Raw genomic sequence first — 12,623 nt, forward strand, 5'->3', positions numbered from 1 at the left:
TGCTGAGGTCAGTCAAAAGGTTAGACAGATTGACTTGTGGTAAAAAGGAGAACAGGATGAGAACTGGTAGTCAATGGTCTAGATAGGACTCCAGAACAGTGCTCAAGGTTAAATAGTCTTAACATTTACACAACAATGACTTAATAATAATGGCTGTTTTCCCTCTATAATTGACCAAAAATAATTACTACTCTTTGCACCTCTTTCTTCTTCCCTCATAATTAGGATTTTGTCCCACTCGACTTGATAAGAACATGTCAGACTGGAATTAACTTTCAATGCAAAGATGTGAACATCTCTCCACCCTTCTCCAATAGCTGCCAGATATATACTCCAAAAAATAAACAAACAAATAAATAAAGTAAAGTAAAATAGAAAAGAATCTGGGGGCTTGTAGTGTTGGTCAGCTAGCCAAAATTAGCAATTCCTTACTAAAACACAACGTCAGGTACTAGCAAATGAAAAGGCTTTATCAATTTCCATTGCTGGGATATGTCCCCTTACCTTTTTGCTTGTGGTAGCTAAACTCTCTGTTTGTCAATGAAAACCATCTCTTTTTGAAATTTTTCTTCCCTATGCGGTTCCGTCCCTGTGCACGCTTATACATGTCCCTGCGAGGAGAGAAGATAGACAGACTAGTACAATATGACTGGTGGCAAAAAGGTAGGGTTACAGTCAAGATTTGGTCAAAACAGGGCTATTCAGTGAAGTGGAAATTAAAAGTGAATTTCAAATGTTTGGTCAAATAAACTGCAAATATTCTCTAACTTAGGTATGATTTCATTTTGGCTATTCTGGCCTAAAATTGAATTTCCAGATTTTCAGTGTAGAGAGAGAGAAAAAAAAAAAAGGATATTTACTTTTGCATGCATTACATATACATTGCGCTAGCAAAACAGGCCTACAGGCTCTAAAGCTTATCTACTGGAAAGAGGGAACATTTCCAAACATTTCATTTCTACATTTGGCTTGTTACAATTCACCACCAGGAGGCGATAAGGCAAGAAAAAAAAGACTTACAGAGTTATGCACTAATGAGAGCCAGTAGCTCTCTGCCTGAGATTTATCAGGCACAAGCATAATAATTTAGTCATTTGTTTTTTTTAATTAATTGCTCTATGAATAAAATCAGACAGAGCTAAAATACTACAAGAATCCCCAAAACGTACCCTTCTTTCAGAATTACTGATTCGCTCACTCCACTTGGCTCTTTGCTTTGAGTCGATGAGATTTCCTCTAGAAACTGTATAAGAAATAAATAAAAAAAAGTTATGTTTAAGAAAGTGGGATATGTAGTACAGCAAAATAGATGTAAGAAAACGTTGATTCTCTTACTAGAAAACTAAAAAGCAACACACATGCCCTCAACTGCTACGTCTTAACAGCGGGCATCTCTTTTACTGAAATAAAATGGAAATGACCCACAATCTCTACCTAATCTCTTACAAACAAGGATTTTGCAGCAAAGTTTACGCTCTCCCTTATCTTTTAATTCTAAAGGGGGCCTACAATGCTTTTTTTTTATATATATGGTGGATAAATGGTTTGATATTTCTCTTGAACTTTCAATTGTCGTATGCTATCACTCTTCGCATTGTTTACAATGTACCCTTTTCATCTGAAAACCATATTAAAAATGTATATATATATATATATATAAAAAAATAACAAATATAAAAAAAGGCAATTACAGCCTCTTTATAGTGTAGAAGCAACACAATATTGCTCAGGTGTGTCATAAATACAGACATTGGGTTTCACATTTGCCTATGGAACTGGGGCACTTCAAAGCCTGGATAGGTACATGCTTACAATGCTTGGCTACAGTAACTCGATAAATATCTCAACCAGTGCGTTAAATATGAATTTTAAACTACAACAGAAGAATAATATCAAATGATTAATACTACCACTGCTGGTTTAATTCAGTATGTTTCTATAATTTATTTGAACATAAAAGCACAAAGAACACATTAACCTTTAATGCTATGTGTCTTGATGGGGCCTGCTTTTAGATAATGGTCTGTCTAATCAACAGAGGGAAGAAATGCATGACTTGCTCCATTGTCCAGGCATTTTCCGTTGTGAATAGCAATTTGTGAAGGATTTGAAGCCAAAGCACTGATCAAGCAATTCCTTAACAGGGAACCTGGATCAGTGGCCATCACAACATCCACGAAGCTTAGCATGTACATGTCCCTATAGCAACCACGAGAAAGGCTAGGACAGGATCAAATCTATGCAATATCTTCTCAGTGCTGACAGCAGGACATCATACCAGACAGGCAAAAGTTCTGCATTACCAAAGGGGGCAGATCTAGCATCCGTGATGGGCTTATCTGGGGAACACAATTCAGTACTACTGAGAACAACAGACCGAAATCAATTTTGTGGATATACATTTTTCAGCATTAACCTTTACATTAAAAAGCATTTCTACAGAATCATGCCAAATTATATTATTCATTCCTCCATGTACACCCCTTGTTTTCCATAATTCAAAGAGGAGGACTCCTGTAAATAACTCACACTGCAAAATATGAAAAAAATAAAAATAAATACTAGAAAGTTCACATGACACAAAGACAACTTGAAGGAATACTAACATTAGTACTGGGTACATTGGGCAATCATCATGCTCTGACAGATTGATGCTTCTCTGTGTCATGTATGAAGGTGACAAATGTAAAGACCTTCGAAAATTGAAGGTATTAAGTAGAAAGGTATAAGACGTGTTTTTTGACAAACAAACATTGCGGTTTCTCGGAATAGGCAATGTTTTTAATCGTTAAAATACAAGGACTGTATCTATGCCCCAAGTCCAGTGGTTTTGGTGTGTAGAGCACCCCTCAAAGGTTATTGTTAATGTTCTGTCCAATGCATGGTGCTAAACAGTAATATCACTGTACCTTTTTTACAGCTACGGTGTAGGTTTCCTCATCGAACATCTTAAAGAAGTCACACATAAATGGTTCCTTGAAGCTAGACTGAGAAATTGGGAAAACACCACATAAAACCCACTGTTCTGCATATGAAAAAAAACACACCAACACATACGCATGCGCACACTTGTGAAAACTTACAGACTTGCTCTTTGACAAACTGCCAACACTCCCCAAGGTCTGGATGGTTTTGGATACAAGAGTCAAAATTCGAGATGTCTGGGCATCCTGAAAAGGAACATTTTTGTGTTAATTAACATTACCCTTTTAAGCTTTCCTAAGTTACTATCATTATTATTATTATTATTATTATTGGTATTAAGTTACTAAGATGAAAACACACGAAAAACTATTATTCTTATGCTAGTAAGAGTAATTCTAGTGTTGTGTGTCACTAAAGTAGCTAGATTCATAAAATTATTGCAAAAAGCTGTCTCCTGTAAACAGAACTAAGAAACTAAGCAAGCCACAAAACTTTACAGTTAATGTGGTCCCGTGATAAGGTGTCATCACTCACCGGGTGGTGGGGTCGGAGGTGGAATGTGTGAGGAGATATGATAGCCACGGCGAAGAATCGCAGAAACACAAAGCTACTCACTGCGGAATACTGCACATGAGGGTCATCTACAGAGGGGAAAAAGGAATACACAGGCATCATACCAAGGTATTATGGAAATAATCCCTTTCAGAGTGAGGAGAGCCGGATATGCTCTGTAATGATTGGTAGGTGTAATTTATAGAACAATGCGGCACTCCAACACTGAAAGATGTAAACAGAATCACAAGAAAACTTTGTTATAGGACTCTGAAATGTCCAGCACATACAGGTGTCTCCTGCACTACTGGCTGTGAAGTTAGAGGAAAAAACAATTAAATGTCCATATTCATACGTTCTCAGGACATCTAATAGTGAATAAAAGATCTTGGGAGCAGGGTTGGTCTGGGACGGGGGGCAAGGAGGCAATTGCCCCCCTGGCCGCCCTAAATCATTTTAAAACCGTCCGCTGCAGGGCCGATCCTAATGCTGCAGCCGCCTGAGCGCTCTCTAAAGAGTCTCAGGTGGCTGCAGCACTGCTTCTCTCCTCACCTCCCCTTCCCTGTAGCGTGGCCAAGCTCTTCTCCGGTCCGCAGTACCCGGCCGGACTGATAGGAAAGTGCACACTCAGTGTGCACTTCCTGTCAGTCCAGCCGGGTACAGGAAACAGAAACTCCTGTACTGCGCTGAGTTTCTGTTTCCTGTACCCGGCCGGACTGACAGGAAGTGCACACTGAGTGTGCACTTTCCTATTAGACCAGCCGGGTATCGCGGACCGGAGAAGAGCTCGGCCACGCTACAGGGAAGGGGAGGTGAGGGGGGGAGTAAGAAGAACAGGGGAGGGGGGGGGGAGTAAGAAGAACAGGGGAGGGGGGGGGAGTAAGAAGAACAGGGGAGGGGGGGAGTAAGAAGAACAGGGGAGGGGGGGGAGTAAGAAGAACAGGGGAGGGGGGGAGTAAGAAGAACAGGGGAGGGGGGGAGTAAGAAGAACAGGGGAGGGGGGGAGTAAGAAGAACAGGGGAGGGGGGGAGTAAGAAGAACAGGGGGGGGAGTAAGAAGAACAGGGGGGGGAGTAAGAAGAACAGGGGAGGGGGGAAGTAAGAAGAACAGGGGAGGGGGGAAGTAAGAAGAACAGGGGAGGGGGGAAGCAAGAAGAACAGGGGAGGGGGAGAGTAAGAAGAACAGGGGAGGGGGAGTAAGAAGAACAGGGGAGGGGGGAGTAAGAAGAACAGGTGAGGGGGGAGTAAGAAGAACAGGGGAGGGGGGAGTAAGAAGAACAGGGGAGGGGGGAGTAAGAAGAACAGGGGAGGGGGGAGTAAGAAGAACAGGGGAGGGGGGAGTAAGAAGAACAGGGGAGGGGGAGTAAGAAGAACAGGGGAGGGGGGAGTAAGAAGAACAGGGGAGGGGGGAGTAAGAAGAACAGGGGAGGAGTAAGAAGAACAGGGGAGGAGTAAGAAGAACAGGGGAGGAGTAAGAAGAACAGGGGAGGAGTAAGAAGAACAGGGGAGGAGTAAGAAGAACAGGGGAGGAGTAAGAAGAACAGGGGAGGAGTAAGAAGAACACAGGGAGGAGGGGGGTAAAAAGAGCACAGGGAGGAGGGGGTAAGAAGAACACAGGGAGGAGGGGGTGAAGCAAGAAGAACACAGGGAGGGGGTAGTAAGGGTGAGGAGAAGGGGAGATGAGGAGAACGGGGGGAGGATGAGAAGAACACAGGGAGGGGGAGGTGGTGAGGAGAACACAGGGAGGGTGGGTGGTGAGGAGGACACAGCGAGGGGGGTGAGGAGATGAGGAGAACACAGGAAGGGTGGAGGTGAGGAGAACACAGGGAGGGGGGAGGTGAGAAGAACAGGGAGGAGGGAGGTAAGGAGAACACAGGGAGGGGGAGGTGAGGAGGACACAGGGAGGGGGAGGTGAGGGGACACAGGGAGGAGGGGGATAAGAAGAACACGGGGGGTGAGGAAAAGGGGAGAAGAGAAGAACACAGGGCGGTGGGAGGTGAGAAGAACACAGGTAGGGGGTGAGTGAGGAGAACACATGGAGGGGGGGGAGTGAGAAGAACACAGGGAGGGTGGGGGGGGGGGGAATGAGAAGAGCACAGAGAGGGTGGGTAAGAGGAGAGACCACTAAGGGGCAGAGGAGAGCTCTAAGGGACAGAAGGGAGAGCTCTATAGGAGCTACTGATTAGCAGAACATCAATATCCGTTATAAAACCAGGAAAAGGTGGGCATGGATGGTGAACTGATTTGGTGGTGCAATGGGCCACTTGACTGGTTTTGCCCCCCAGGCCTAAGGCTGTCAGTCCTCCCCTGCTTGGGAGTCAGTGTAAACAAAATAGCTGCTGGAAACTTTCTATAGATATACACATGCTGTAAACCTAACTAATTGAAGATGTGGTAGTCTATGTGAGGTTTTATTGGCCCATGCTCGTAAACAACAGGAATCAAAAACTGTGCATTCCTACGAGACAGAGATCAAAATTTCAAGTCCTTCACTACTAGCCAGGCCAAGCATCAAATAAAAGTTTTGGTGTATAGATCATGCCCCTGCAGTTTCACTGCTCAATTCTATGCAATTTAGGAGTTAAATCACTTTTGTTTCTGTTTATGCAGCCCTAGTCACACCTCCCCTGGTTGTGCTTACACCACACACACAGGTAGCTCCCATTCATTTTAAGTTGTTGTGGGCTGGAGTGTTCAGTTAAGCTTATGTTGATTTGGTGCCTATATCGTCCCTTTAAGTTACTTGCCACTTCAAGCCTGATTTGCCCATGATACACTCACAGGGATGAATTCCTAGTTGACAATGCTAAATTTTGAGCTGTGCTACAATATACAGACCCACAGCATAGTTGTACAGATCTAACCGGCACAGTCACACATATCAACTAAAAAAATTAAAAAAAAAAAAACAAGCAGAAAAGAATATGTGTTTACTCTTCAATGCACATTTATTTCTTATGTTGTATGTGTATTAACACTGATGTTTATTTATACTGTGCCTATTTGTGCAAGAGTATAGATTGTGGAAGCTAACAAGTCCACAGTCTAGGTTGCTAGTGTGACACAAAAAACTGTGCCAGACAGAAGCTTTACACACGCAGCACACTTGCCAGTTTAATTATTCTCTTTCTCAGTTTTGCTCAACTCTGTTAGCATTAATTTAGGAAGAGAACATGATCGTCTGGAGGACTATTCTTGGTGTGGGGTGGGGGAGGCGTGATGTGATAGCAGAGACAGCTTTCCTGTTCCCATTGCACTCCTACGCGGCATCCTGGCTGATGGCGTGAGACATGACAGAAAACAACACTCTCACATTGTGCTGCCTAAACATGGTCCTTGCCTCGCAACAGACAAGGGAAAGCCATCTCTCCTATGGTGTTCACCTAGAGATGACCTTTATTCCCAATTATCAGTCAGGGACCAAATTGCTAAATTCTCATCTCTCAATGCCAGTAGAACAGTAGTGGGGAGCAGAGGGTAAATAAACTGAAAAGTGTGTGCAATGTATATATATATATATATATATATATATATATATATATATATATATATATATGTGTGTGTGTGTGTGTGCACGTAATGTATATATTTACGTGAGTGACTGACAAGTTTTGTAGATGGTATGTACGTGAATAATTGCATACAGAGGTCTGTCCATGAGTGTTTTCGCACAACTAAACAGGGCTCTCATGACGTCTTGTATCTATGAACTGCATTTTGTCTGTTATACTGTATAACTGTACAGTTCTGCGGAATACGCTACTGCAATAAATAGACTACCAATACAGACTGTGTGCAAGAGTGGCCTGGCTGTTAGTGTGGTGAATTTGGTATGTGTGCGAGTCAGTGGGTCAAGGCAGGGTCAGAGTATGGCATAACAGTGTGTTCAGCCAATAAGAATTGGAAATTTAGACCTGATATATTGTAAATCAAAATTTATATTCATCAAAATCATTTTATTACGAGTATAAACAGAAATGTTTACTTGGTACACAGGCTGTTTTTACAATCAAACATAACTTCTTGTGCTTATAAAACATATAGCTGGTGACAGCAGCAGACACCTGTATTTGCACACAGAGCGTGAAATGGCTGCACTTGGCTGGAATGGAAAAGAATGAATTTTGTATTTTTTTTTGCTTCTTAAGCAAATTAAAAAAATGACATCATTAAATCATGAGTACGGGAAAGATAGAGAGTAAGTGCATGGCTGATGTGCGGTAGAATAACGGCACACAGTACAGACAGAGAATGAGAAATGCTGGAATACAAACTGAATGTTACTGCGCAAAACCTCTTCATTCAGCTGCCTCCTCTGTCCTAAAAGCTCAGTAGCAAGAAGCAGCTAAACAAGAAAAGCAAAGACTCTGAGCAACTGAACACAATGAGATGAGACTCACAATCAATGCATCCCACCCTCCACCATCCACAGCTAGAATATCTGTTCCCAAAGCAGCAGCCCATGCAAGCTACAGCAACCACGGCTTCCAGAGCATTTAGAGTAGGCATGTGCCACGGTGAGCAAAGTGCAAGCTTCCCAAACCCAATTGTAAGGGTTACAAATATCAGATACAGCAAGCATAGGAGAGATTGCAGTGTGTTAGCCAGGTCAAGTACGTGGTCATTTTCAAAGAGTACTGCAGGAATGACAGTGCAGAAGGTAAATAAACTGGATAACCAACATACATAGATTTCTATTTCTGTATTGAAGAGACTATCCAGGCATATTTACTAGCATGAAAAAGTGGGAGAAACTTGCAATAAGTATTGATTTTGAACATAATCAAAACTGTAAAAGTAGGAGAACAAAATGTCCCCCCCTCCCCCCCCCCCCTCTCTTCCCCCTATTAATTTCGTTTTTTTTCCCTTTTAGACACTGTGGTGAATATACAGCAGGATATATACATATGCGTTTTGTTTCCATGTTAAACCTGTATCTGCTTAGGCAAACAAAAATTACTCCTGAATAAACACAACATTATACGGATATACTACATGTGGTGCACTTTATTTAAAGGAACATTTCCAAATTTCCATAACTACTTAAAGGACAACTGTTACTTCAAAACTATTTTTAATATAATAATCCTTTCATCAATTTTTTGAAATCAAATCTATATATATATATTTATTTATTTTTTAAGAAAAATAAAAAACGAGAAGAAAGAAAAAAACAAAAAAAACACCCCTATCTTTGGTATGACAGGATCCTTCAGCCATATACATATATACATACACCTTGTATCGGACAGTTAGTCTCTATGGTTTTTTCCTTGTTTCGTGCATGGAGTGATGATGGGAAGATCATAGAGACTGTCTGTTTTCAAATACTATTTGACCCAATTGCAAGTATGTCGCTGAACGATCCTGTCCTACACTAAAGGTAGGAAATTGGTTTCTCTTATGTACATATACTTCATTTATATTTAAAAGAAACAAAAAAACTTTTCTTTAAAACACTTGATGAAAGGATTATTATATTAAAAAGTAGTTTTGAGTGGACCGTTGTCCTTTAAGCTTGGTACTTCTGCCTCCTGTTCCTCCCAGATCTCGGCCTTGTCTCAGACACTAGAGCTTGGACTTTTTGCCAAATGTTAAGAAGGTGTCAGGACACACCTACCCCCCCATAATAACTTATATGAGCTTAAGCTGTTATGGGGTGGAAGGAACTTTTAATCTCTATAGGAGAAAAGCTGAGCAAACATGCACATTCTGTCATACACATCCCAATGCCCTGCAATTCTCTCATTGGAAGTAACATGGGGGAAAGAACTGGCTGGGACATCCTAGCCATGTGCTGGGTAGAGTGGGCCCAAGAAAGCACATTGTGTGTATCAAATGCCGCCTGGAGTATCCCTTTAGATTTGTCCACAATTTACAGATAACTAGTTTAGGGTTACTTACAAAAGTAAGAATTCAAACTGAATTTCAAATTTTAGGCCATTACAGTAGCCAAACAGAAAGCATAGCTGACTTACAGATTTTTTTTTTCCAGTTTGGTTATTCTGACTTTTAATTTTAATTTCACTTTAATTTCTTACTTTTGTAAACAAGCCTGTATGTCTTTTTTTTAGCGCACCGAAAATTAAATAAGTGATACGATGAATAGCAGAATAACTTACCCCAAAGTGTGAACGAGATTTGCTGATAAGGACGCTGCACATAGCCTGGCTCATTACACAGTAAACTAGCTATTGGTGTTTTTTTTAGGATTATGGCTATTAAAGTGATAATTGTCAGGAATTCAAAGTGAACTTAAAATTTAAATAGACCATTTTCTAAAAACTTATCATCAAAATCTTATTGGCCATCTCAGACTTCGACATGGCATTTATATAAATACACATTATGTGTGTATATTATAATATAATACACACACACAAAATATTTATATCTGTACAATATGTTACAAAAGAGGGCAGTCACTGGACTTGTACATAAGTATTTATAATGTAGCCTTTATTCGCTACATATAAACATAGTGACTTAAACTAGATATTGTTTTAGCCCGCAAGGACTTTTCTCAACATCTGTGTGTCCTTATGAACTGAAATGCCAATATTTTAAGATTTAATTATATATACACCTACTACTTACAAGTCCAGTGAGTGCTCGCTTTTTTTGCAACATACGGCAAAGATACTGGGGAAGGAGGATCTACGCAAGGATATATATTACCTTCGAAACACATTATGCTCTTAATTATACAAGTAACTGCCTAAAGTGCAGCATCAACACAAACCTCTGGGCAAAAATGGCTGCTTTGCCAAAAAATAAATTTAAAAAATTCCAACTGTTCAAGTCAAAGCAACAGTCTTTATTTTTTTTTTTAGTTTTATTCCACCACTCCCCACCTGTGGCAATCAACCACCTCACCGTTCAATGGGAAGCAGTACGAAAAGATTATTCCAAATTACTGGATAGCCCAAGGCATTAGATCTACACGTTCCATCAACAAAAACATTTCAAAAAATTCAGAATGGGCTAGCTCTACGCTATTTCGCAATGGAAAAATTAACTGATTTTATTTCTGGATGCAATCCACATATGAGGAACTTGGACGCAACACAAACATGCCTCAAATATGGGTTTAAAACCACATCTGGTAAACAAGGACACAGTCACAACTGAAATTGTTGTGGACCACTATCTTCCTCAACCTCCCTTTCTGGAGATGCACTTTTCATTTCCCTTTAAATACAGATCATCGAGTGTTTTCATATAATTTCAACCTTAGTTCACCTATTGACACTTCTCATATGTGTTTCTGATTAATGCTATTCTATAATTAGCATTTTTGGTAATCACTCATCCCAAACCCACAAGCCCATAAGTTCCATCTACCCATGCTCCCCACACACACACTACCCTTTCCTCCATCTAAAACTGAAGACACCAAAATGTACTATTTGTATTGGAAAGTGCAGAGGTTACAAAGAACACGGAGTGATCTCAAGTACAGATAAATAGCCCTAAAGAGACACTCCAGGCTGAGGTCGAAATATTGTTTTTTTTAATGCATTATATAGGTAATGCATTAAAAATATACGCAACAATTTATTCTTTTTAAAGTTACTTGCATGTAAAATTCCTTCAATTGCGGACATTTTACTCTGTGCGAGCAGACAGATGCAAAATTCAAGCAAGAAAATCCATGCTGGAAAAATGTGTCCCACTTTTGTCTAGAGATGCGGTTAAGTCTCCAATTCCCCACAGTTCACAAAGGTTCCCCACAAAGGTTTTTCAACAAAAACCTTAATCAATACTTTTCTGATGGTGATTTTGCTTCAATTTATCAGAAACTGACCGGGTTGTCTAGCTTTGTTTTCTAATTACACAAGAGGGAAGATGTTGTCATAGAGCACTGCGTGGCACACTAACTTCCTTAAAATGTGTTCATAGTGAACATATGGAGATAGCCTTACTTGGAAAGTGTCTAACAGCCATGTGTCGAAGGGAAGAAAACATGTCACACATCACAGTGGGGCAGCTCATGCTGGAGTTTACTATGCAAGAGAAGACCTTGTCAACATAGTATCGAAGATTGTCCTGCAAAAGAGACAAAGGCAAAACAATGAGACATGTTCAACAATGTAGCATCATATATACCCTAAATAGATGAAACTTTAGAATCAAGCATGAACGACTTACCAGAGTCAAGCATTCTACTGAGATGAGCAGGGAATACTGGACATGGTGATTCGGTTAACAAGAAAAGAAGCAGGTTTTCTGCATTTATCTTGGCAATAACAAGATTCACAAAATGTGAGTGGAATAAGTGGCTGGCCTACTGAACTGCAATGTGTTCACTTCTAAAAATTAGCCACCTAATCCAGAGGGTGGAGAAAGCTTTCCATACAAAGCCCACCAATCATGTTGCTTGTGCAGTCTGCGGCTTTTGTTGGTGGTATCCACAATAAAAAATAAAATTAAAAAAATTAAAAAAATTTGATTTCAGCTCCTTGATTTAACAGAAGGGATGCCCTAACCACTGTCCGCTATATTTCTGATCGGGTTCTCCCTGGCTACTATTCTTTCCTATAGCTCAAAAATACCCTATGCAAGCAGCCTGAATGATAGGACAACATGCGTGTGCAGGTGTAGGAAAGCTTGGGGATACCTCACTAAATGGATACAACATGCTTCATATTTAAGAACTACTATGTAGCAAGAAATAAAATTACTTTCACCGCACAGTTTCCTGATCCCACCACTTCCCGATCAGCTAGATGGATCTAATGACTGGTGCGAAATTTCATCATCATCTATTTCACAGCAAATGTGGTTGATTCCAAAACGATATATTATACATGTTTTACATTTGGCAGCAGGACATAAAGAAGGCATCACAAGTTGTAAGATACAATACACTTACTTTATGATTGTCCACGTTGTCCCCTTCTTTAAGACGAACAGGGTCAAGTTCACAGGGTTTAGGGGAGTCACAGATCTGAAAGTGTTAACATTAAAGAAAGAAAAAAAAAAAGAACACATTAAAAAACCCAATAGAAAAACAATTAACAAAATAATCCATTCAGCATTAAACACAAAATCAGAGAAATTCTATGGTTTAAAGTGCCGGACATAAAATGTGTAACTTGTGTGTGCATCTGTTTCACACAATTCAGGCTGTATTTTGCCCGTATC

The 12,623-nt window shown here is 40.4% G+C and overlaps 1 protein-coding gene across 1 annotated transcript in view; it reads right to left on the bottom strand.

Moving 5' to 3' along the window:
• Positions 1–12,623, bottom strand: part of RASA2 (RAS p21 protein activator 2) — a 108,694-nt gene that overhangs the window by 20,103 nt on the left and 75,968 nt on the right. The window contains exons 13-19 of the mRNA XM_063442302.1: positions 12,352–12,426; positions 11,402–11,525; positions 3,460–3,566; positions 3,084–3,170; positions 2,910–2,987; positions 1,170–1,243; positions 505–611 (exon numbers count right to left, since the gene is read on the bottom strand). Of these exons, the coding sequence (XP_063298372.1) occupies positions 505–611; positions 1,170–1,243; positions 2,910–2,987; positions 3,084–3,170; positions 3,460–3,566; positions 11,402–11,525; positions 12,352–12,426 (652 nt within the window). The remainder of the gene's footprint in view (positions 1–504; positions 612–1,169; positions 1,244–2,909; positions 2,988–3,083; positions 3,171–3,459; positions 3,567–11,401; positions 11,526–12,351; positions 12,427–12,623) is intronic.

Source organism: Pelobates fuscus, chromosome 2, assembly GCF_036172605.1.
Source record: "Pelobates fuscus isolate aPelFus1 chromosome 2, aPelFus1.pri, whole genome shotgun sequence".
NCBI lineage: Eukaryota > Metazoa > Chordata > Amphibia > Anura > Pelobatidae > Pelobates > Pelobates fuscus.